Source organism: Protomyctophum parallelum, assembly GCF_964188405.1.
Source record: "Protomyctophum parallelum genome assembly, chromosome: 15".
Taxonomy (NCBI): domain Eukaryota; kingdom Metazoa; phylum Chordata; class Actinopteri; order Myctophiformes; family Myctophidae; genus Protomyctophum; species Protomyctophum parallelum.
This window is the reverse complement of record NC_139710.1, coordinates 11,228,489-11,252,107: the sequence shown is the minus strand read 5'-3', so window position 1 is coordinate 11,252,107 and position 23,619 is coordinate 11,228,489. Positions and strand designations below refer to the sequence as shown.

The following is a 23,619-nucleotide window of genomic DNA, read 5'->3' as shown; positions in this document are numbered from 1 at the left end:
GCATTGGACGCAAACCTACCATAACTTGTTGGGCAGCCAGCCAGCGACACAGTTGACAGTTGATCATTTGGTCTAGAGACTCTAGAATGTCTGAAGCAAGTTTCTTAATGTATGGCTTTCATCTCTGATCTAGCTTTCTTGGCCTGAGTGTGGTTATGATATCTTTATGTATGATCTGTTCAGGGATTGATATGAAGTTGGATTAGGCCAATATACAGGTTTAATGTTTGTTTTTAAAACGCCATTGACAATGAAGGGAACATTTACATCATCTTGTCCTTAACACAAACATTAAATGCCATTAACAGTAAAGAGAATTTAATGCTTGTTTTGACACAGTTTGTTTTGAATCATCATTCATTACATCATCCTCAATGTTGTAAGATTCACTTCACATGGGTGTGATTTTTACAATATATTTTCAACATGGTCTCAACAATGAGTCCACTTGTTTTATACATACGATGCGTATAATTTCTATAATGTGCGTAAATTGTAATATAGGCCTACTGTAGCAGCTACTTTCATACCAATAGACTGGGAATCAGTTATAATCTACTTCCAACTGTTAAATGATGTTTACATGAAAAAATATCACACCCTAAGTATAACTCATGTTGATTAGGTGATGTTGATTTGAGGTAATGGTGATGTAAAACAAATGAAAACACAAACATTAAACGCCATTAAAATCAGCACCGGGATTTCTTTCAAAATAGAAGCTTGGGGTGCCGGGAAGATATGGGCATATGGCTGCTTTTACTCTGTAAGCCCCCCCCCCCCCCCCCCCCCTTCCGTTCTGGAAGAAAACGGGAGACATATTTTTGCTTGCTTACGTCGCGTCGCTGTCATTTCGATAAAACGCTAAATAATCCCTCGCTTCATATTTTGAACGAGAGGCATGTTGAAGTCAGAAATGAAGAGCTTAATATATCCATCTGGTCAAAACCACGGAGACCTCTTTGGATTACGTGCGCCAAGCCTTTCTTTGTGAGCGGTAAACAGTTTATCATTGAACATGGGTTAACAATAAAGAGACAATATGACGTAAATGACACATTATGATGTAAATTTTTCCTTCATTGTCAATGGCGTTTACAAGACAAACATTATACCTGTGTACTATAGGAGGGGCTAGCGCCCCTCAAAAATACATAACAAAAATAGTAAAATACTGTACACAAGCAGACATGGCACTTTCAGCTTGCCCAGCGTTTCTGGTGTTATTGTGCAAGAGTTGGCTGCAGAAAGCCATATTGAAGAGGAGGGTTTTGAGAGTGGTTTTGAAGGTTTGGACTTTAGAGGGTGAGGGCTTCTCTGAGAGTATTGGGGAAGTGCATTCCACAGGGTTGGGGCGGCAAAAGCTATGTCGCCTCACATACGGTACTACGAATGGAGGCTGAAGTGGATTATTTGTTTGCCCGGTAGCCAGTGAAGGTCGTGGAGGACTGGTGTAATGTAATCTCTGGAACTAGTTTATTGAGGACTTTGCCACTTTGGAGGCGGTGCCATGGAGGATACTGATGAAAGCATGGATGAGTGTTTCAGCTGTAGAGAATGACAGAGGACGCCGGAGACGGGCAATGTTCTTGAGGTGGAAGAAGACCGTTTTAGTGGCCTGCTTTACATGGGGGACTAGGAATGAAAGCGTGGGATCGAAAATGTACTACACTTAATGTAGTAGTGTTGATCACCCTCATGATTCCCCCACATGTACTATTTTCCTGGACCAATCTTATAGTCCTCTTCCTTGCCATCCTGAGTGACAGCCATTCTGAATATATTATGAGAGTTTCCCTGTGGCCATGCTGCTCAATGGCCATCTGCTAAGGCCTCAGTGCCAGTCTCTGTGTGCCAAAGCGTGGGCCCCATCCAACCCAATCTTCTACTCCAGCTGTCGGCCTTCCTCCCCCAACAAACCCCTCATTGTCAAATTTGTCATATAACCCTCCATCCTATTCCGTTGTACTTGCCCTGTGTAAACCAGAGACTAGCAGTTAATTTGCCTCAGGAGGGGCGGCCAGTCTACTCTCCTTTGTCACTCTCGCTCTATGCCAGTTGGTTTTGGCCCACAGGAGCCCTTCTGTGCTTTGTTTTCTTACTGTGTGTGTGTTTTGGTGTGCTGCTGGTGAGGAGGACGAGGACTGAGGAGGGGTTGTCAACTTGTGGTCTGTGGTGACTTTCATGTTACTTGTAAATGAGGCCTTTATGGGTTTTTCTGGATTCGGGGCATGTGCTCCTGAATATCTGATTGGGTATTTGGCTACAGTACACACACAGAGACGGGGCATAACCAGCCTATGTTTATGGGTAGATGAAAGTTCTTTCTGAGTCCAGAGTTTGGTGGCTTGATTGATGATGTTTGAACATATTAAAAACTGTAATGTGTAAACTATTTTTATACAGATTGGAAATCATGTTGTAGGAACGGAGGCAAAGGAGAGAGCCTGATGTAGAATAAGAGGATCTGCTGCAAAAATGCATATGCTGTTCTGTTATGGTTTCTTTTAGTCACTGTGTATCATCGATTACTTGGTTATACAGTGACGATCTCAAATTAAATTGTGGATCATGGTAGCAGAACATACAGTACAGGAATACAGCACTAATATATTTCAAGTTTTTCTTGATGGTACATTTGTTCACTGTCAGAAATAAATGATGAACACTCAAGATTTTAGGGTGTAGGTTTCAGGTGGGCACTGTTTGCACATAGACTGGGAAATATACAAAGGTATGGAACTTTCAACTTAAAGCACAACTCCAGACTAAATAACATTGGCATAATAGTGTATATCTTCCTACTTATATTTATCCCAAATGACTTGCCATGGGTTCTATTTAGCAGAATTGCCCCTGTTGTCCAGTTTCCACAGCAAACCCCAGCACCCCTCATATTAGAGCGGAGCCCATATTAAGCATATTACTTCGTTCTTATGCTATTTATTAGCATAAGAATCAATCTGCTATTAGTTGTCATTACACACGCATCCATTCCTTGGTTGTCCCACACCATTGTTTTTGTGCCATTAATTCACATAGCTGCTCTGTGTCATGAGTCCACACAGTACACAAATGCAATGAGGTGACAGAGCGACATAATTATTTTTTGAAACAAGGTAGATGTTCTGCACAAATAAAAGCATCAATCTATATGAATGAGGCATTATCAAATTAATTGTCAGTATGTAAACTGTAAGGACCCGTTCAGATATGTTTGAGAACAGGAAGGCACATAGACTGATATATCTATTGATTTCTTTCCCTAATTAATGTAGTGAACTCTGTCTGTACCCTAAAAGGCGTCTGATCCTTCTCTGCAGACATGCCTTTCATTCTAAGAAGGCATGTTTGTTTATTGTTGTCTCCACCAGGCCGAAGGCATGTGGGGAGAGTATGTTTTGCACTCCGTCCGTCCGCGTGTCCGTCCGTGTGTCCGTCCGTGTGTCCGTGTGTCCGTGAACAGCTAATCTCGGCCACCGTTAACCCGGTCGATGCCATATTTTGCACACACACTCCCTGGATGCCAACCATGAACCTCTGCCCCAAACTTTCCAGAACGGCCTGTTATAGCGCCACCAGGAGGCCGCTTTGTGCAAAACAAGTTTTTCAATGCCATATTTTGCACACACACTCCCTGGATGCCAACCATGAACCTCTGCCCCAAACTTTCCAGAACGGCCTGTTATAGCGCCACCAGGAGGCCGCTTTGTGCAAAACAAGTTTTTGCACAGTACACCTACAGATTTTGTCCAAACATCACGCAAATTGGTACACAGTCTCTCTAGAGCCATTCAACGAAACGGGTCTTTCAGATTTATCAGACTCCATCCTGATTGGTTAAGATTGGCTTCCAAAGTTCACAGGAGTGCTCAGTTTCAAACAAAATGCTGCAAATCATGAACACATCGCGTGATTTCCGTGAAATTGTGCACCCACATTCCCACTAGGCCGAGGACGAAATGCCACATGAACAATTTCAACTCAGCCTCAAGGTGGCGCTATAACTGGCCGAAAAGTGTTTTTACCTCTAACTGCACGGATCTGTGGATAACCTGGTGGAGACCTGTGCCCGGAAGGGCACTTTTTCTAGTTTACCCTATATCCAACTTTTGGTGTATGTTCACAAACATCCTACACAAACATTTAATTCCCATTGATAATGAATGGGGAATTTTACGTCAGTGTCTGAGCAAGTGTCTATTATACGTAGAGTGCCCCTCACTTCACACAGGTTTTGAGACAAATAAATACTTTAATTTGAAAAAGCTTTGCATGGAAAATGTAAAATATCTGCTATGTTCAGTTTGTTGGTCATCACCGTTTACCATTCCATGGCTGTGTTATGATTCATTACTTTCTTCATTATTATTGGAGGTGCCTCTAAATAGCTAGAATAGGCTACAGTATCTTTCCTGTAGTTTCGTTCTTGTTATTGCTTGACATTTATGATGGTGTTATACTTTACCTGATGCTCTTGTCATGTGGTTAGAAGTTGTTCTATGATTACAGTAGCTCTAGTCTACAAAGTCTGTGACCTGGTAAACCCTTTTTTTTACCAGGCCACAGACTTGCCCATATGAGACATGTATGCAATTATTGTGTGTATAGGCTAAGTTGGGGTTTTTTCTCTTGGGGTTTTATTGTGCATTGTACTATGTAATGTATTACAGAACATGTCTCAATATCACTTATTTTTGTCTCCACCAGTCCGAAGGCATGGGGAGAGAGTTTGTTTTGCACTCTGCCAGTCCATGTGTGCCCGTCTGTGTGTCCGTCCGTCTGTCTGTCCCCTTAGAGTATATATGAATAGAGACGGCAGTCACGGCACCCAGAGGAAACCCTGAGGCGAAATGGACATAGTGGCCAAATTTGGTATTGCAGCGTGGGCCCAAACACATGAACGCGCTGGTCCGTTGACTATCATTGTGCACGTTCACGACGGACGCACACTCGTGTGCGTTCAACGGAAGTGTTCATCTGTTTGGGCCCAATATTATTGCAATCCATCCCAGAATGCACTCTGTTCCTACCCGGAAGGAGGAGTGAAATCGCCTCATGTGCTTTTGAGCAACTTAATGCAAGTGGATGGAAGGAGAACTCGGATGCCATCTCTATTCATATATACTCTAAGGTCTGTCCGTCCATGTATAGCTAATGTTCGGCACCGTTGCCCTGGCCGATGCCAAACTAGTGCACACACACTCCCTGGATGTGAACGACTAACCTCTACCCCAAATTCTTCAGAACGCCCTATTATAGCGCCACCATGAGGCCGATGTTTGCTAAACACATTACATTACTCGTTTTATACTGTTATGTCCATTGTGATATCATCGTGTGATAAATTGAATGGCCAATAGACAGATGGACGTGCCCACGAGATCCTTATCTCATGGTGGTGAAAGTACTCTGATGACAGACGTACACTGATGTTGGCCACAGGCAGAAATGCATACTCTTGTCAGCCCATCATTCACAAGACTGTGTTTAACAATATCATCTATGACATATCTATGCTGCATGACTCCATATTTGGGCAATATTTCAGCCCGATTCGACCACCGTTGCCATACATTCTAAAATGTAGATTACGTAATGCATATAAAAAATAAAAAATGATAATAGAAAGCATAGAAAAAGAGATGCATGGAGGAGGTACTTCCTTAGCCCACTGGCAGTGTGCAGTCGTGCACAAGACATTTGATGCTTATCAGTGCAGCGGTTTGCGAGCCACAGACAGACAGACAGACAGAGACTACTCACAGACCCATTCCTTGATTTCTCACTTCCTACAGAGCGATGTCATAAAAACGATGTTGGTCACCTTTATGAAAAAGGTTTTCGCGTTTTCACTTCAGATTTCATGACCACATGTCTAGTCGACACACAGATTTGTGTGCACGTCGTATGTTGTGGCCCATCATACAACTAACGGATCATCTCACGCCTCAGTTGAAAGTGTATTATTATTTATGAATACCAGTGCGGTTTAACCTTACAGGTTAACCTTCCAGGTTAACCAGGCTAAGCATGATGATGATTGATTTGCATATTGATCCAGTTGACAATAGTGGTGACAATATTATCACACGAAACGATCAAATTACCTTCCTCCATCCTGGAGGCAAATCTTTCCGGTGCTAAAATGGCCACCAACGTAATCCAAAAAGTCAACCAAAGAACAAGATTCCTATGTAGGACCTAGAGATGCTCCGATAATCGGCCACCGATCGGTGATCGGCCAATATTCACTCCGATCAGTGATCAGCAATTTACACATTTGTATGGTGTTTGATAGAATTGGGGTGACCTTGACAACCAGACTGTAATAAGCAGACATGGCCGATGTTGAATCAGATATTTCTTGTTGTTATTCATCTACAGGTCATGTGCTGTGGTGGTGTCCACTAGTTTTGTAATTCAGCCTCTCAGTCATCTTCTCCCTTCCTCCTCCCATTAAGCTACACTTGTTTTACCTGCTGGACCAGGTGCCAGAGGGACCAGCAGTAGAGCTGTGTCCCATGGTATTGTTGACATGGAGTCTCTTTTCATTTTCAGTTTCCTTATCGGCTGAATAAAGCTGACGGATGTAATCTATCAATGCTCACTCTCACCCTGTCTGTCACTGACAACAACACCTACATACTTTTTTAAGTGGTGCAACCACTTCCTTAAGTGACTGTGTGTGGGTGGCTGGGTGGCTTCGTCTGAGCATGAAAACAGCTTGGTTGTTTTTCACCACCTGTGCGCAACACACAAACAAACACACGCACATATTAACTGTATATATGGTGATTTCGGGTGTGCCAGTACAGTACAGTACAGTACAGTACAGTGGAGGGTATAGTAGAGGGACTTTGTCATTTATCAACCGTTTCGGACGCGGGCGGCTCGCCGGAATCGGGCCGGCACCCTGGGTGCGTTCCTGTGGGTCTGGAACATGGTAGTCTTGGCAAGGCTATGCTTGGAATGCTGTTAACAACATGCCTCATCTCTTCAGAGATAGGGGGACACACCCAAACAAACAAACAGGAGTCCAGCAGCAATCTCATCCTACGTACCTTACTTACGATATACTGACTGATGTAAAAGTGTACTAATCACAGGGTGAGAGCCAAGGGCTCATCTCTTTATGGCACTGAGTCTGAAAGAATGTTGTGCTAGCTCATATTATTAACTGATTAGCCTTGTGTGGGTCAGACTGGAGGAAAGAGTATCACATGAAAATATGTATGGTCCAGGCAGTATTGTAAGGTGCGGTGGTACCAACATATCTAGTCAATTACATTTTCTATGGTTAGGGAGCTTCACACTTGTGGATTCAATAGCTGAATGGTTGTTTTTATACTCTGCAGCAGTTATGTGGAATGGGTTACCTGCTGTTCAAGACAAGTCCTCCATAAAGAGTTGGCTGAATATCAGTTGAACATAATTATATCCACCAGTTAGTTGTAGCAGTTTCCTGTACATTAGCCATATTTTGTTCTTTGCTGTTTAAATTGTCTAGTTAGTTGACTCCTGTCTTTACTATAACCTAAAAATATATGTTTGCCTGTACTCTGTCTCCCCCTGTAATTCTGTGTACATAATGTGATGCAAACTTAAAAGCAAACTCAGGGATTGCAATATCTACTGCAAAGCACTACAGCTGATAATAATGGGAGGATGGAGAAGTGTCACATGCTTGAGGAAAACACCCTGCCCCTCCTGCTGTAGAGTCATCAGACTAAGTGTACACAAGCGTGCGGCTCAAACAGGTTTTGCCTTTTAAAAGTCGAGAGTGACAAACAGGGTGCCTGATAGCTCACTCAGCCTCAACCAATTGGGGCACTGACCACATGCTCATTGCTCTATGTGAGTTGCAAGGATTAGATGAGTTGTCTTGTATGTACCCCCTCTCCTTCTGTCTTGTGTTTCCTGTCTCTCTGCGGTTTCCTGTTTCTACGCTCTCCTCTAAATAAAATCCACAAAACAAAAAACATAAACACCAGATTAGGTGCAGATTTGAGAAGAATAATTAAATAGGCTGATAATGGTAGCCCTTTTCTCGCTGGTACTTGAGCTTTCTGTTTTGCTGGATAAGGTAACGAGGCATATACATTTATCTGGACTCAAAACATTTTGTATAGTTTGTACATTTTTCTATGAATTAACTTGCTTCTTCCCTTCTCCTCTCTCTTCCACTGTAGTTAAGCAGCATCAGCAAAGCCATCAACGCTACTGAGGCACCTGTGAAGGAGAAGCATGCACGCCGTATCCTTTTGTGGAAGCCTACAAACCCTAAACTAATCATCAGCTAGTCCATTTTGCATGTGCTGTTAGTAAAATAACTTTGTTTTAAACTGTCCTTTTGCATTTAAGTGGTTGTCTTGTTAGCTCAATATTTTATAAACAATGATTTAATTTTTTATATATCACTGTTTTTTTCTTTTCCTTTTTTAAAGACGGTGACCGAACATAAACGGACCAGAACTAAACGGCAAAACTGCTATTTTTCAACAAAACTGTAAAAGTTTTAAATAACCAAGTACATTAGGGACTGTATATCTGAGGCGTCTGCACAGCCCACTTCAAAAAGTGTTTATTTTGAGGATCAGTTGAGACTCGATATGAAATAAAAGTTTGCTATCTGTAGAAATGGGCAGTTGAGGTTGTACCTGGTTTATCCATCCCAGTGTAATTATACAATGCATCTCTGGCATCTTCTTAGTGAGACAGCTGGTATACCCAGCTGACATTTTCGGGCACTCCAAAATGTCATCAACTATTGATTTTTCATCTGAGGCAACCATCTAGTTTCTAGAATAAGAACGGAGTGAGCGGTCCTGTGTGGCACTTGTCCTTTCCTTTACAATGACCACAGGAATCATCCTGGGGACACACCGGGAGAAGGGAGCGTACACCTTCTGGTCCTACGCCTTAGGCCTTCCCTTGAACAGCAGTTCCATCCTCTGCTGGAAGTTCTGCCATGTGTTGCACAAAGTCCTGCGGGATGGCCACCAGAACGTAAGTGCTGAACCTTCTAACCCGTTCTGACCTTAGATCAGATTCTAACACACAGAAGAATGGTGGTTCTTTAACGCATTTTGACCTGAGATCAGATTCTAAAAATGTCTTCTAAATCCTGACAGTTTTCAAAAATAGCAGACCTACAAGCTCGTAGCGCGCCACTCGGTGGCGCGCTATGAGCTTGTAGATCTGCTATTTTTCAATAGCTAAAGCACAACATAATGCTAACGCCAAAAGGGGTTCCCTCCCGAAATGGGCTAACCCGTTCTGTCTACCAGGTTTTGACTATTCCAGCCAATGATATTGTGGTCTGGTGGAAACCTTTTATGTCCAAAACCCAACTTTACCACTCTCAACCTGATTTATGGGCATGTCATGTGTGAAAATGTTGAACAATATTCTGCGTATTGAACTTCTTCATTCAAAATGTTTTACATAGTGGATCGTCTACTACTTACTTTTGTGTAACACTGTCATAGGAGTATAAAGGCATTAATAAATTAAAAATGCAAAGATTCAAAAATATAGAAATACAAGCTTTCTCTGCGTCAATGATGATTCAGTCATGGGGGATTCTCTATGGTCCAAAGTGTACCACGTACTCACAACATCGTTTTGATTGAATCTCAACATTCTTCTGTCAATATATGAGTCCGATGGAATTAAGGAAATTATTGAGTTGTATTGGATTCTAAAGGTTCTATTATGAAATTGACACAATCTTCTTCTTAAAAAAAACATAACAGAGTATACAAGACTGCATGAGACATCACAGTACTCTTGTTGAGGTCGGCGCAACATGGGTGAGTCTGTGTTCTAGATTTCTTTCTTTTTTCCTTTTTTGTTTTTATTTGCTTTATATTTTATTATTTTTTAACTTGCTTCCTGCTTTGCAAAGAATTTGTCTGAGAGAGATAAGTTGGGACCGATCAAATTGGTAGAGACATATAAGAGATTCTTCCTGCTGTTGAGATAAAACTCAACTTATTGAATGTTCGTTGTCTCATCTGGTTTCCAGGGCAACCAACATGACAAATATGGACAGCTGGTTTCTCTGTCCACTAAACTCCTCTGTACGAAGATGGAATTCCATACGAAGGTAAGTGCACCCATGCCATGTCGGTGGCCTACATGGTTTGTAACCAAGATTCATCTAATACTTGATATGATGAACTTGATATGATGAAAAAAAAATCTATTTCATTGCAGCATCCAGAAATACGACCTAGCTTGGAGACAACAGACGAGGTCTTGGAGCGCACTGCGGGGAGTGACATCAATAATGTGTGAGTCTTTCTCTACCCATGAAACCCCCTCCAACACCTGACATGCTTTTGAACAATAGTTTTACAATAACGCCATTCCAGCCATCATTTACTGTAGTGAGTGTTTCTTATAAAATCGAATTGTGTTCCGACTTTTGGTTTCCTGCTTCAAATTATCATGACAAAGAAATTAATAACACTATGTATTTTTTTTATTCAGCAATAGTCTCAATTGCAGCACAGCTATTATATCCCACGAATTTTACTACCAAGTTCTGTTTGTAAAATACAGTAAAGAAGACCATCAGCTCCAGTGTTCTCATTTAGCTAGCACCCATCACCATTGTGTTTGAGTGGAGCGCTTCTCGGACTAACAAGGGTATCAACTTCTCTCCTGCAGGTTCCAGCTCACAGTGGAGGTATTTGATTACCTGGACACAGAGCTAAAGCTGGCAGAGACAGGTAAAAAGGCCCTGCACACACACACACACACACACACACACACACACACACACACACACACACTACCTATCCAAGGATGGGTAATCTGAGCCACGTGGCCTCCTGACATTACCTATTTATGTACCAGCCAAGGGCCAGCCAAAGAAAGGTTTATTGTGAGCCTTTGCTTGTCCTTCTGAAGGAAGTATTTTTTACATATAGTAGTCGTCATTTATAAATGACCAGAGACTCGAATGACCAGTATAGTTTTAACCAATATTCTTATTTTGATTTTTGTTTTCAACAAAAAGGAAATGCCTGCAATTAGAGGGAATTAAGTTGATTCCCTTGGTTTGTCAGTAATGGAGTGATCCTCCCTGCCCCAGAGGATTTAGGCACAAGATCCCATTCTTAGCAGCCATAAACAAACCTTACAACTGAACTATAAACAACTTCTGCCAGCCCTTTTTACTGACTGTGCATGCTGTTCCTCCACTTATAATGCACACCCTTGTGGCACAGTAGTGCCGTTTTATATCCAGTTGGAGTGGGTGATTCATTGCACACCCTTGTGGCACAGTAGTGCTGTTTTATATCCAGGTGGAGTGGGTGATTCATTGCCAACATTTTGGTCCAGAGGGACATTGACCAAAGCACACAGTATCTTGCAAATTCTTGACTATGTAGATACTTATGTGTATGTGTTATGTTTTTCACAGTGATCCGACAGCTGAACACATCTATTGCCATCTCCACCCTCTCATCAGGCCAGTGTCGCCTGGCCCCCCTAATCCAGGTCATTCAGGACTGTAGCCACCTCTATCACTTCACTGTGAAGCTGCTGTTTAAGCTGCATGCCTGTAAGACCACCTTCTACTTACTGTACAAAAGTCTGCCATGCGTGCCATATAGTCTGAAATTAGATGATATTGCATAGTGGAATGGAAATTATACTGTATACATTTTTGTAAGAAAGGCGTGTTGATGGCGTAATTCAGTATACAGATTCATATAATCCGGAAGATGTATTCCTCTAGTGTCTCATAGTGTCAACCGATAATTAAATGCCATGTTTCGCATTTAGGTCTCCCCGCCGACACTTTGCAAGGACACCGTGATCGTTTCCATGACCAGTTCCACAGGTACATTTTCCAAGGCCTTAGGCTACAAGGGAATGAGGGCAGGCACCTCAAATGGGAGAGACATTATACCATGGGGAAGCTGCAACATAATCCTGCCTCACCCTGTCACTGCATCACTCCAATCCAATGCAAATGCTCGATTTACAGCTGCCCATCCCCCACTGTTTGTAGTGTCATTGGGCATCATTGTCACATTATTTCTCAACTGGTAAGCAGAGAGAGGAGTCTGCAGATAGTAGTCAGTGACAACTTGCAATAAATCCATATCCAAAGACGTGACTGCAGAAATAGTAGTGTGTACTAGTGTTCTTTATTAAATGTTTTACTGTAGATCTCCACTGTAAAATTTATATTTTATTAGTTCAAATAGTTTTTTTTTCTTTAAAAATAATATATACTGTATGTGATTGTACAACTTAATCAGTAAATCCATCCATCCCGGGTGAGAGATTAAGGCTAAAATTATACAATATACACAGTATAAAGAACCATTTAATATTTATATGGAAAACCAATAAACACTCATCCTTGTATGTGTAAATCATGAGAATGTATACTGCTGATCTATGCCAAACAATTAACATTGGCTAAGAATGAGTACAATTGAATAAAAGTATAGTGACATGTCATATCACGCTAAGTTTATATTATGTAATGTTACTATAACAACATTTACCATTACGTCCATATTCTGGGCTAGTCATAATATGGAGACATTTGGCGAAAATATATCTACAAGCTCACTACGCATCGTGACACGCTGTGAGCTTGTAGATTGGCTATTTCCGTCAAAGATATTCAATATAGTGGAGAAAAAGGAGGAGACCTAGTATAAACTCCTTGGGGGTCCTGGTCTACAAAGTATATTGGGTCTATCTATGAAAATGACAATGATATCAACATATAATATCTGTATTGTATAATAGTCATTGCTTTTTCTCATGATCCCACAGCCTTAAGAGCTTCTTCAATAAAGCTAGAGACATGCTGTTCTTCAAGAGGATGATCCAGATCCCAAAGCTGCCTGATGTAAGTGATGGGAAAGGTGTAGCATGACCCAATACAGGAACACAGCCTTTGTCTTAGATTCCCAAATTCTTACCATAACCTCTGTATCACAGCTGGTAGATTATAAACCTTGTATATCCAAAACGCCAGCACATGAATAATTGACAGAATGGCTTTTGGTATTTCTAAACAAACTTCATAGCAGTTAAATTGATCGATATGTTCTTTTGCATCTGTCCTCCCAGTCCCCTCCTAACTTCTTGCATGCGGCCTCGCTGGCCAAGCATGCCAGGCCTGTGGTGGTCATCCCTGATGAAGACGAACCCGAACAGCAGGATGACGATGATGATGAACCTGAGCCTCTGATCGAGGTCAGCGATGTCACCACATCCAGCGTGTCCAGCGTGTCCAGCGTGCAGGTGCAACCCCAGGTACGCGTGTGGCCGCACACACACACACACACACACACACACACAAAGTGATTGCATGTAGTTGCATTTCTGTGTGCTTTATTTTTATTTGTTTTGCTCTCCTAGCAGACTTTTGACATCTTTGATCAGACCTTTGGCGTTGGACCCCCCAATGGAGGCTTTGATGATAGGTGAGAGAATTTGCTGTCCATGGTATCTTGTGAGTGATTATTAAATATAACATTTGCTTCAGAAATATGCTACAGTTTGAACTTTGGACATACCTCTCTCTCCGACATAAAAGTTACAAACTACAAAAAAGGTGGCAATGTCCGAAAGCATCTAGTATCAATCCGGTGCAGTGCCTGCTTAAGCTTTATATAATGTTGAGAATTTTCTCTTTGCCTCTGGGCTTCATATGGCCTACAGCCATTTTAGTTGCCTTTTTTACTTTTGGACGGCAATTGTTGATTTTCTTTATTTTATTATCCCATTAAGGACGGGAACCACTTTTTGTAACTATACCTTTCAGGACACACTTTATGTACAGTATATTATATATTCTTGTGCCTTGAATATTTACCTTTATAGATTATACTTTATGATTTATTCATTTTTCTATTCCGTAACTGCAATTTGCAGGAAGCTAGCACAAATTATTTCACCCACTCCATGTAAAATTGTGATGTGACAATAAAGTTGAATTGAGAGCTAGCGGTTGGTACCTATGTCCTGATCTTTCAAATGGTTCTACAGGGATCTACAGATTGAAAATCTCAAGCGGGACATGGAGATGTTGAGATCAGAACTGGAGAGGGTCAGAGCAGAGGTATGCAGCCATATCAGAGACACGTCATTCAAAACCCTACACAGCATGTGCCATACCACACCCCTGCTTCTGTGACACCTGCGCAGTGATTGGCCAGTAGCCACTTTTAGTGGCAGTCGGGGCAAACGCTCTCGCCAGAACATGATTTACTATTCTGTGCCTATCGGGTCGCAACTCAAACACCGCTGAGTCGGATCAATCGAACTTTGCAACGTTTGGCATGAGACGGTGCACCTCAGTTGCGGTCTAAAACTGTACTTTATCGGACAAAAAACTGTCCGCAGTTGCTGTAGGCGAGAGGCACTTCCACATTGGCTACAATAGCGACGCGTGGTTATAAGCACAAGCCATGTAGAGTTTAGTATGTCGCATCAGAGACTGATGTCCTAATAACTCATGTCTGTTGTTTTAGACTAGTTCAGGATTGTTGTCTTTGTCACAGAATTATGACAACGGAGGACATTATTAATGTGCAAGTGTTTAAGGATATTTTGGTTATATGATGGGAGGATGCAAATAGTGGCTTTGACATGTGGAATGTAGCAAGTAGTCTTAAAATGGGAAATGACGAGGACGCCTTAGTGTAACCATGTCCCACATATTGAATGTGATTCCAGCAGTCTTTTGTTTCTATATTTCTATATGCTATGACGGTGTTGTATCAACGTACTGAACGTAGGTAGGCATTCAAAACTCTAGAATAAATAATCTTTCAAAGAAAAAGGGGGACCAATGTCTATCCAGTAATAAGAGGGAACTTGAGGGTGTCAGGAAAATAGCAATACAAACCATATTAAAATGGCATAGATTGGATAATCACAATGTACTGCAGGTTACCTTTGGTGGGCTAATGAGTTCCCTCATCTCATCTTCAGGCTCAGCGCTACATCACCCAGCTCAAATCTCAGATTAACAGCCTGGAGGCGGAGCTAGAAGAACAGCGGGCGCAGAAACAGCGTGCCTTGGTGGAAAACGAGCAGCTCCGCATGGAACTGGAGGCTACGCGTCGCCGCAACGCAGAACACGAGAGCCTGCAGACCACTTTCAGCGAGGCAGACAGTGAGACAGCCACTTAACAGTCACACACACTCCCTCACACACAGGATGTTCCAAACGCTAACATTGGCATCTCTCCTCTGCAGAAAGAGCCCAGGCCACTGAGCAGCGTTACAATAAGCTGAAGGAGAAACACACAGAGCTGGTGTCCAGTCATGCAGAATTACTCAGGAAGGTACAGACAACTAATCAATCCAGACCCATGAATTAATTCAGATGTCAACACCTCTGTGTAATGTGTGTGTGGGGGGTAATGGTTGAGTGCGTTAATGTTCTGACAGAGTGCAGACACTGTAAAGATGCTGTCAGCGACACAGCAGACCCATGAAGAGGTGGAGAGGACCAAGCTGCAGCTGTCCTTTGAGGTGGATCGGATCAAACAGGAAGCTGACATGAAGGTTGGTCGTGTGTGATTTTGCATTTGCCTCCCAACCCGATGGCTTGAAAATGTGTGGTCTCCGGATGACACTGCCTTGTTTGTGTCTTCATGATAGCTGGAGGAGCAGAAGTTTGAGATGGAGAAACTGAGGCGGGAGCTACAGGAGAGAATGGCAGAAGTGATGCACATCAAGGCAACTCTGCAGAGCACTGAGAAGGTGTGTGTTTACATATGTGTGAATTAATGTAATATTTCAAATTGCAGGAGTGCCATTCTGTGGTTCGGGACTTTGAGGCCTTTAACACCTTTTTGCTTCTTCAAGAGGCTTAACAAATCTCCTGGTCAGCCTTCTCGTCTGGCTTTCTTGTATTTCTCATACCTCATCTGCCCTTTTGTCTCAGAGCGGGGAGCAGATGACCGGTTCAGTGACTGCTCTGCAGGCCGAGAAGGAGCGTCTGATGCGCTCTGTGAGCGAGAAGGAGGCAGAGCTGTCGTCCCTGCGTCAGGCTGCACAATTGCAGCAGTCATCACTTCAGCAAGAGAGAGAAAGGAGCAGCAAGGAGCTGGGAGAGCTGAGTGGCAAACTGCAGGAGAAGGTCAGTCAGGACAAAACGGAACAGCTGGGTATTGTGAACCACAGTCATGTGTTCCATCCACTACACTTTTCTGAGTTGACTTCAGCAGTACTTCACCTCTGTCGTCTACAGTCACAGAAACACTCTTAGGTTTATATCTCTACTCTTCAAGCATATATCAGTAGATTACTTATTTAACCCATTCTGACCTGAGATCAGATTCATACGAGGTTTCCGCCGGACACACACTGGTCTGATGAACCCATTCTGACCTGAGATCAGATTCTAAAAATGTCAATCGCTCTTCGATTTTTCAAAAATAGCAGACCTACAAGCTCGTATCGCGCCACTCGGTGGCGCGATATGAGCTTGTAGATCTGCTATTTTTAAATAGCTAAAGCATAACATGATGCTGACACCAAAATGGGTGCCCCGTCAGAATGGGTTAATATTAGCTTTGAGGTGAGGGGCACCACTACTGGTGCAGTTTGTTACACACACACACAAACTGTGCCAGTAGAACTGCTTATTGGCCCATAGAAAAGAAAATCCCTTTTTTGTGTAACATTATGCGCATGAATTATTTCTGAGGGGAAAAAGACGGCCTCCTGGTGGCGCTATAACAGGCCGTTCTGGAAGATTTGGGGCAGAGGTTTATCGTTGGCATCTAGGGAGTGTGTGTGAAAAATGTGGCATCGACCGGGTTAACGGTGCCGGACATTAGCTGTACACACACACACACACACACACACACGGACGGACGGACGGACGGACGGACGGACGGACGGACAGACACTCACACACGGACTCAACACACACACGGACTGAGTGCAAAACACTCTCTCCCCATGCCTTCGGCTGGTGGAGACAATAAAATCGATGTCGGTAACAGTTGGTGGAGCTAAAGGATTGCTCAATATTTTGTCAATCCGTTAGGCCTGCAGAGCAGTACTGTATGTCATCTCTCACGCTTCCATATGGCAATAAATATGCTTTTCTAATAAACCATTTGTGAGGAAAAAGCTTATACGGAACAAAAAGATCTTCATACTGCTTTTCTTAATATATAATGTATCTGCCACTGCAGAAGTCTGCTACAGGAAGTCTAATTTCCATGATTCCATTTGTCTGTCTGTATAGATGAGTCGTGAAGAGCAGCTGAAGCAGAAGCTGCTGGAGGAACAGTTTGCTTTGTTACAGGGTACAATTACAGAGGCTGAGAACATCATCCAAGATGCTGTGGCCAAGCTAGACGACCCCCTCCATATACGCTGTACCAGCTCCCCAGGTTGGACCCTTAACAATTGCTCTACCATTAACTCTGTTTATTATATTGCTCTGTAAGCACTTTCTAATGATTATGAACAAACAAATTTCTTTTTTTACTGGTAATTACCACAATGCGTGCCACCTGGTGGACAGAGTGTTGTGCAGGTGCCAGAGATCAGATTAAATAATAATAATAAATGCAACAAAAGAAAGATTAAAGAGATTGAGATTTGTTTTTTGCAATTTTAATAAACGTTTCACGTTCTGGCACAGGAGGGTTGTGTAGATAAAAATTGATTAAACATTTTGAATACAGTAGAGCGCAGATCTTCTGCCTGGAAATCTTGTGAAGTGGTTGAAGTTATATTGCCACCATGAGGCCATACATTTGTGGCAGAAGTTCTATGGCCTGCTGGCCTTGTGTGCAAAGTTTCACGCAGAGATTAGTTCACAGATGATCAGACGGACAAGGGCAGAAACGTAATCTCTGGCCTGTGGCTGTCCGACCTGGTGGAGATGAAAATGGCATATAGAATGAGACTGGATGTGGACAATTATATTAAATATAGAGTAAACAAATACATTAACATAATGACATTATTTTATTATCTAAACTTGTTGTTCTAAAGCCAAGAGGTTTGGATGGCATTGGTGTTCATCCTAAACTTTGGAATTCATAATACTGTAGGGCAGGATATTGTAGAAATTGCATTTTTGTACTAAATACATCGTATTGTTTTGTTTTTCACAGATTACCTCATTAGTCGGGCAGAGGCCACATTGGGCTCCATTGACAAAGTGCAAAAGGGACATGCAGACTTTCTTCAAAACATGGGGGGTAAGTGTATCCTTATATAGCTTATATTACTGACCAAATTGCAGTTGTCTATGGTTGTGATTGTGACACATTCCCTCTCTGTGTTCTTGCCACCAGATGCTGGAGGACTGCTTAGGGGTCTGACCCAGTTCTCCCACCTAGCTGCTGATACAATAATCAATGGCAGTGCCACTGCACACATGGCGCCAACTGATCATGCAGACCGTAAGGAATAACACAGCTTTCAATTAGTGATGCCAATGGATAACTGAACACACACACACACACACACACACACACACACACACGCATGTTTATACTGTAGTGTACTGTATACCTGTAATGTATATATTGGAATATGGATGGGAAAATGTTTTCATTTCAAATGTATTCCAAATGGCATGGTAGAGCAAAGGTTGTGTTCATATTATGTAGGCTGATAGTGATAATGGCTAGCTGATAATTGTTCATCTATACCCCCTGCAGGACTGACTGAGAACTGCAGAGGATGTGCCACTCAGACTCTGGAGTTCTTAAAAGACCTAAAATCAAAGGCCACAATCCAGAGTGCAGACCCAGCCTCCATTCGCATAATTGTCCACAAGATCCTTCACTTGGGCCAGGTAAGAGACTGGGGGCGAGGAAGCAATCTTACCTGCAACAGAATTGACTATAAATGTCAACATTTGGGTTCACTCTGCTTTCAGTTTTCTCTCCCCAGGAATAAGGTTATATATACATTTCTTGATTTTTGAATTCGCTCATCTCTTTTAAAAATTCTATTATCTAGGAACTGCGGCCAAAGGGCATGGATGTGCGACAGGATGAGCTAGGAGACATGGTGGATAATGAGATGTCGGCAACATCAGCAGCTATTGCGGAAGCAGTCCGTAGAATTGATGTAAGTGTTATAACGAGCAATGTAAAGTACCAATTCCTATAATGTTAACTTATATGATATATCCAGTGAATCTGATGCTTCCTGTGTGGTTCTTTGTCCAGGAAATGATGAATCAGGCACGAAAGGACACGTCGGGGATTAAACTGGAGGTCAATGAGAGGTCGGTTCTTTATAGATCTACATTGGCATTCAATCAAGCCATTCAGTGTGACACTTTTCAATAGGGATGTAACAGTTCATTATCAATGAACTGTTACATCCCTTTTAGGGATGTAACAGTTCATTATCAATGCAAATGTGTGAGAATTCAAATGGGTGAATTGAAAAATGGATCGCAATACTCCTTTTGATTGTTGATTGATTATGTACGTTTTGAGTTTGCTCGTTCACCGCCTGCACTCCTTGTTCTCAGCACTACCACTGTTTGAGATGTTTCTGATCTGGTGGAGCGGCATGTTTTTGTCTGAGAAATAGTCTAACCTTTTTCAGTCATGTGTCTGGCATTTCCTTTTGGGTAATAATTGTAGGATGGGTGGTAAAATGCCTGCCCACTGCGGCAGAGTTTGTGGGTTCGAATCCACCATGGTCCATTCGGCTTTGCAGCGCGTCTATCTATACAAACAGGCAGGGAGGGTGATATTCATCACTGCACGTATTCCTGCGGGCTGAGGCGGCACATGTCAGCAGGGAGTGTTGGGCAGGAGGAGTAAGACTGAGTAAAAGAATAATAATCAAAAGTCGGCCTCCTGGTGGCGCTATAACAGGCCGTTCTGGAACATTTGGGGCAGAGGTTCCTCGTTGGCATCCAGAGAGTGTGTGCAAATTTTTGCATCGACCGGGTTAGCGGTGCCGGAGATTACCTGTTAACAAACGGACGGACACACACACACACACACGGACGGACAGAGTGCAAAACATACTCTCCCCATGCATTCGGCCTGGTGGTGACAATCATGAGAATATTATATTGTGAATCGTGAGTTGAGTGAATCGTTCATTCCTAGATTTGTGTGTGGTTATTCTCTACACACAATATACTATTCTGTAATGCATATTGACAGTATAATTGTTTGTTTTTAAACTGCATTACATTTTCCTCTGTTACAGAATCCTCAACAGTTGCACGGAGCTGATGAAGGTAGGTTGTTTAGTATACAGTTATAGGCCTACTGTATGCATAAAAGGAATTTCCCCTTTAATGAACATGCCTTGCTCTTAATATATTGCCCTAATATATTGCAATCCTTTGTTCCTCAGGCCATCCACTTGCTGGTCCTGGCATCTACAGACCTGCAGAAGGAGATTGTTGAGGGTGGGAGGGTGAGTTCACACTGTTCTAATATTGTTTTCAAAGCCAGCAGTTCACACTACAACATCAGATCTCTTCTTCTTGGCAAATTCATATTGGACGTCTATGCTATAAGGTTCCACAGGAACTAACTTTTGTAACCACTCTCCAGGGGGCAGCCACCATTAAAGAATTCTACGCCAGGAATTCTCGTTGGACGGAGGGACTCATCTCTGCCTCCAAGGCTGTGGGATGGGGAGCCACACAGATGGTGTAAGTTCTGAACCATTAATATATTCAGTAATCAGAGTGTAGAAATAACTTATTTTATAACCGCCTGGCTATGAACCTTGGTATTTTGCAAGGGAAACCAAACATACCAAGATCCCATTCACCCAAAGGGGAATCCCCCTGGCAAAGCTACAGAGCATAATTGTAGCTTTGCATCTGAAGTTGAAACCAGCTCATTGTTTTGTATCTTTTGCAGCAGCTACAAATGTCTGATGTATCTTTGTATCTTCATGTCGCTGGCTTCCATTGAAAATGAATGGTAGACTGTATCTTTGCATCTGCCCGTGTGAATGCAGCATTAGGCTTCTGGTGGGCTACTCTGCTACATATTTCACAGTGCACTAATTTGCAGTCGCGTGTTTGGCGGTGCCCCCGCGTGCACGTCCCTCGGGGCGGGGCCGCGGCGGGTGCCGACGGTGTCACTGTCGCAGAGAAGAAGATTTAAGTGACATGATTTCTCTGCCTGCTCCCACATAGGGAATCTGCTGACAAGGTGGTGCTGCACACTGGAAAATATGAGGAGCTGATCGTCTGCTCTCATGAGATAGCTGCCAGCACAGCACAACTAGTCGCTGCCTCTAAGGTAAATGCATGGGCTCTACTTAACATTGGAGGAAATGCAGTGAATGCCATCTGCATATTTATATACGATGTTGGTAGCACTCCATCCAGAGGAGACACCTGTGGTGTTCCAAGGTTTTCTTCTTCTGTGGATTTGCTTCTTTTTGCCCTTTTCTGCATCTGAATTACATGTGTCACTCGTCATAGTATCTGCCCTCTAATCTGTCTGTAGGTAAAGGCAGGCCGCGACAGTAAGAAGCTGAGCATGCTCCAGCAGTGTTCTCGCCGTGTGAATGAGATGGCAGCCAATGTAGTGGCCTCCACCAGGACAGGCCAGGACCACCTAGAGGAAAAGGGTGAGTTTGACTAGATCTGTGTGGAAGACCATGGCCAACAAGTTGGCCGTTGTATGTTGGCTTGCTGTAAATTGCTAATATAGGCTATGCATGGCCCAGGCCGTAGCGTAACGGTCTGGGCACCGGACTGGTGATCCAGTCGCGGTGTGCCGCGGGTTCGACTCCCGGACCCGACACGGCCTTTACCGCATGTCATCCCCCCCATCTCTCTCCCGTTTCCTGTCAGCCTACTTTCTATCCCTTAAAAAATCAATAAAGGCGTAAGCCGCAAAAAAATATCTTAAAAAAAAAATATATAGGCTATGCAACTTATTTATGTATATTATTTTCATCTGCAGAGACGATGGACTTTTCTGGCATGTCTCTGATCAAGTTGAAGAAAGAGGAGATGGAGTCACAGGCAAGTACTGTTTGAGAGGGTTATATTAGATCTTCACAGACTTTAGTCTCCATTCACGAAATGCAGTATTATGCAGATTCTGTAGTAAAATATTTGATTAATTTGGATAAAGATGTATAATAGAGGGTGGTTTCTACAGTATAGCGTTCTACTGTGCCACAATCTACTTGATGTGTCAAATTATATTCAGTGATATGCAAAAGGGTACAGTAGGCACAACATGTATTTAACACAAACACAGTAAAGCAGTTCATTTCATTAATTTCCTGTCACTTTGTGTATTTGCTCCACAGGTTAAGGTGTTGGAATTGGAAAGCCATTTGGGGAATGAACGTCTACGTCTGGGAGAGTTGAGGAAGAAACATTATCAGATAGCAGGTGTTCCAATGGTCGAGATCTCAGAAGGGAATGGCCTGACTCCCTCACCAGCTAATGCTGGCTATTCCTCACCTAAATCCAGTAGACCTGCCACCATGAGGAAACCTGCCTTGGCCCAGAAACCCTCTATACCACCCAAAAACTTGGTAAGGCCAATGAAGACAGAGCTCTATATTTGTTTTCGGGGAGTAATTGAAAAAGATTAATATGATCATGTATATACTTTAGAACTGGTAGGGTTGAATACCAACCACTTGGGATTTTGGCAATTTATTTCGAGGTGCTACCCACACGTTTAGCTGTGTTGCTCATTCCACAAACGCCCGATCCTTACAATCTATACCTCGTTGTAAAGGTGACTAATCAACAAATACAATGATATAAAATACAATACCGATTGGAAAAATAATGGACCAAAGTTAAGTTTCCAAACTTTTGTTGCTGAGTTTATATTGTTTTTTTTTTTTTTTTTTTGTAGTATTTGTTTCACAAGTTAATTTGTTCATATGCTGTGAGTCAAGTTTTTGATTGTTCTCATCTCTGTATATTTCAAGTAACAGCCTGAATAGAGGAGGAGACATCTTCACTGGTGGACAATTGGATTGTACTGAGAAGGACCGCCTTTGTGTCAACCCAAGGTCCTCTTTAAGCTGCACCCTGACAATCCTCTGTCTCTACTTTACCTTTCTCCTTGTTTTCTGTTTTGCCAAAATGGAACTCCGCCTAACTTTTGACCCTTGATGCCTATGAGCAACTGCTGTATGTTTGTACTGTTGTTGTTTGTTTGTTTGTTTTTTTAATTATGCTGTAATTTGTTCCACCAAGGCAGTCCCCACTTATTTTAGTTTATTGCATAAAGAAGATGCACATTGTTTCTTACAGTACCAGTTTATCACTGTGGTATTAGACTGCTAGTGCTACTGTTACTGCTTTTAGAATGAGGATATTGATTATACAGTACATTTACAATGGCAGCGTTAAATATCAAATATTGAAATACAACATTTTTGACACTATGTGAAGGCCTCACATGTCACATGTTCTCAATGCACATGTATGCTGTTTATGTTATGGTGTGTGGAGAAGAAAACTATGGAAGCATGCCATGCAAGCCCAGGTTGTCGCAATAGTTTTAGATACCTCTGGTTTTGCCTACATGAAAGATGACATTCCTCTACGCACATGTACAAATATTGCTTTCATTCTCAGCTGTACTCATAGCTTAATATCTTTATATGTAA

The 23,619-nt window shown here is 42.4% G+C and overlaps 1 protein-coding gene across 2 annotated transcripts in view; it reads left to right on the top strand.

The window, feature by feature from the left end:
* hip1rb (huntingtin interacting protein 1 related b) overlaps positions 1-23,581 on the top strand; it is a 29,069-nt gene extending 5,488 nt beyond the window's left edge. The window contains exons 2-32 of one of the 2 annotated variants that reach the window (XM_083783303.1): positions 8,193-8,256; positions 8,867-9,009; positions 9,759-9,815; positions 10,031-10,111; positions 10,222-10,298; positions 10,678-10,739; positions 11,438-11,578; positions 11,803-11,860; positions 12,814-12,889; positions 13,114-13,299; positions 13,408-13,469; positions 14,035-14,107; positions 14,983-15,166; positions 15,250-15,338; positions 15,445-15,561; positions 15,658-15,759; positions 15,944-16,138; positions 17,258-17,405; positions 18,138-18,224; positions 18,321-18,428; positions 18,690-18,826; positions 18,994-19,104; positions 19,206-19,264; positions 20,212-20,242; positions 20,362-20,424; positions 20,565-20,665; positions 21,161-21,266; positions 21,477-21,600; positions 21,939-22,000; positions 22,294-22,524; positions 22,933-23,581. In XM_083783303.1, the coding sequence (XP_083639429.1) occupies positions 8,193-8,256; positions 8,867-9,009; positions 9,759-9,815; positions 10,031-10,111; positions 10,222-10,298; positions 10,678-10,739; positions 11,438-11,578; positions 11,803-11,860; positions 12,814-12,889; positions 13,114-13,299; positions 13,408-13,469; positions 14,035-14,107; positions 14,983-15,166; positions 15,250-15,338; positions 15,445-15,561; positions 15,658-15,759; positions 15,944-16,138; positions 17,258-17,405; positions 18,138-18,224; positions 18,321-18,428; positions 18,690-18,826; positions 18,994-19,104; positions 19,206-19,264; positions 20,212-20,242; positions 20,362-20,424; positions 20,565-20,665; positions 21,161-21,266; positions 21,477-21,600; positions 21,939-22,000; positions 22,294-22,524; positions 22,933-22,935 (3,138 nt within the window). In that variant the 3' untranslated portion in view covers positions 22,936-23,581. Of the gene's footprint in view, positions 1-8,192; positions 8,257-8,866; positions 9,010-9,758; positions 9,816-10,030; positions 10,112-10,221; positions 10,299-10,677; positions 10,740-11,437; positions 11,579-11,802; positions 11,861-12,813; positions 12,890-13,113; positions 13,300-13,404; positions 13,470-14,034; positions 14,108-14,982; positions 15,167-15,249; positions 15,339-15,444; positions 15,562-15,657; positions 15,760-15,943; positions 16,139-17,257; positions 17,406-18,137; positions 18,225-18,320; positions 18,429-18,689; positions 18,827-18,993; positions 19,105-19,205; positions 19,265-20,211; positions 20,243-20,361; positions 20,425-20,564; positions 20,666-21,160; positions 21,267-21,476; positions 21,601-21,938; positions 22,001-22,293; positions 22,525-22,932 lie in introns of both variants that reach the window. The other variant, XM_083783302.1, reaches the window with a different exon arrangement.
* Positions 23,582-23,619: the final 38 nt, after the last annotated feature.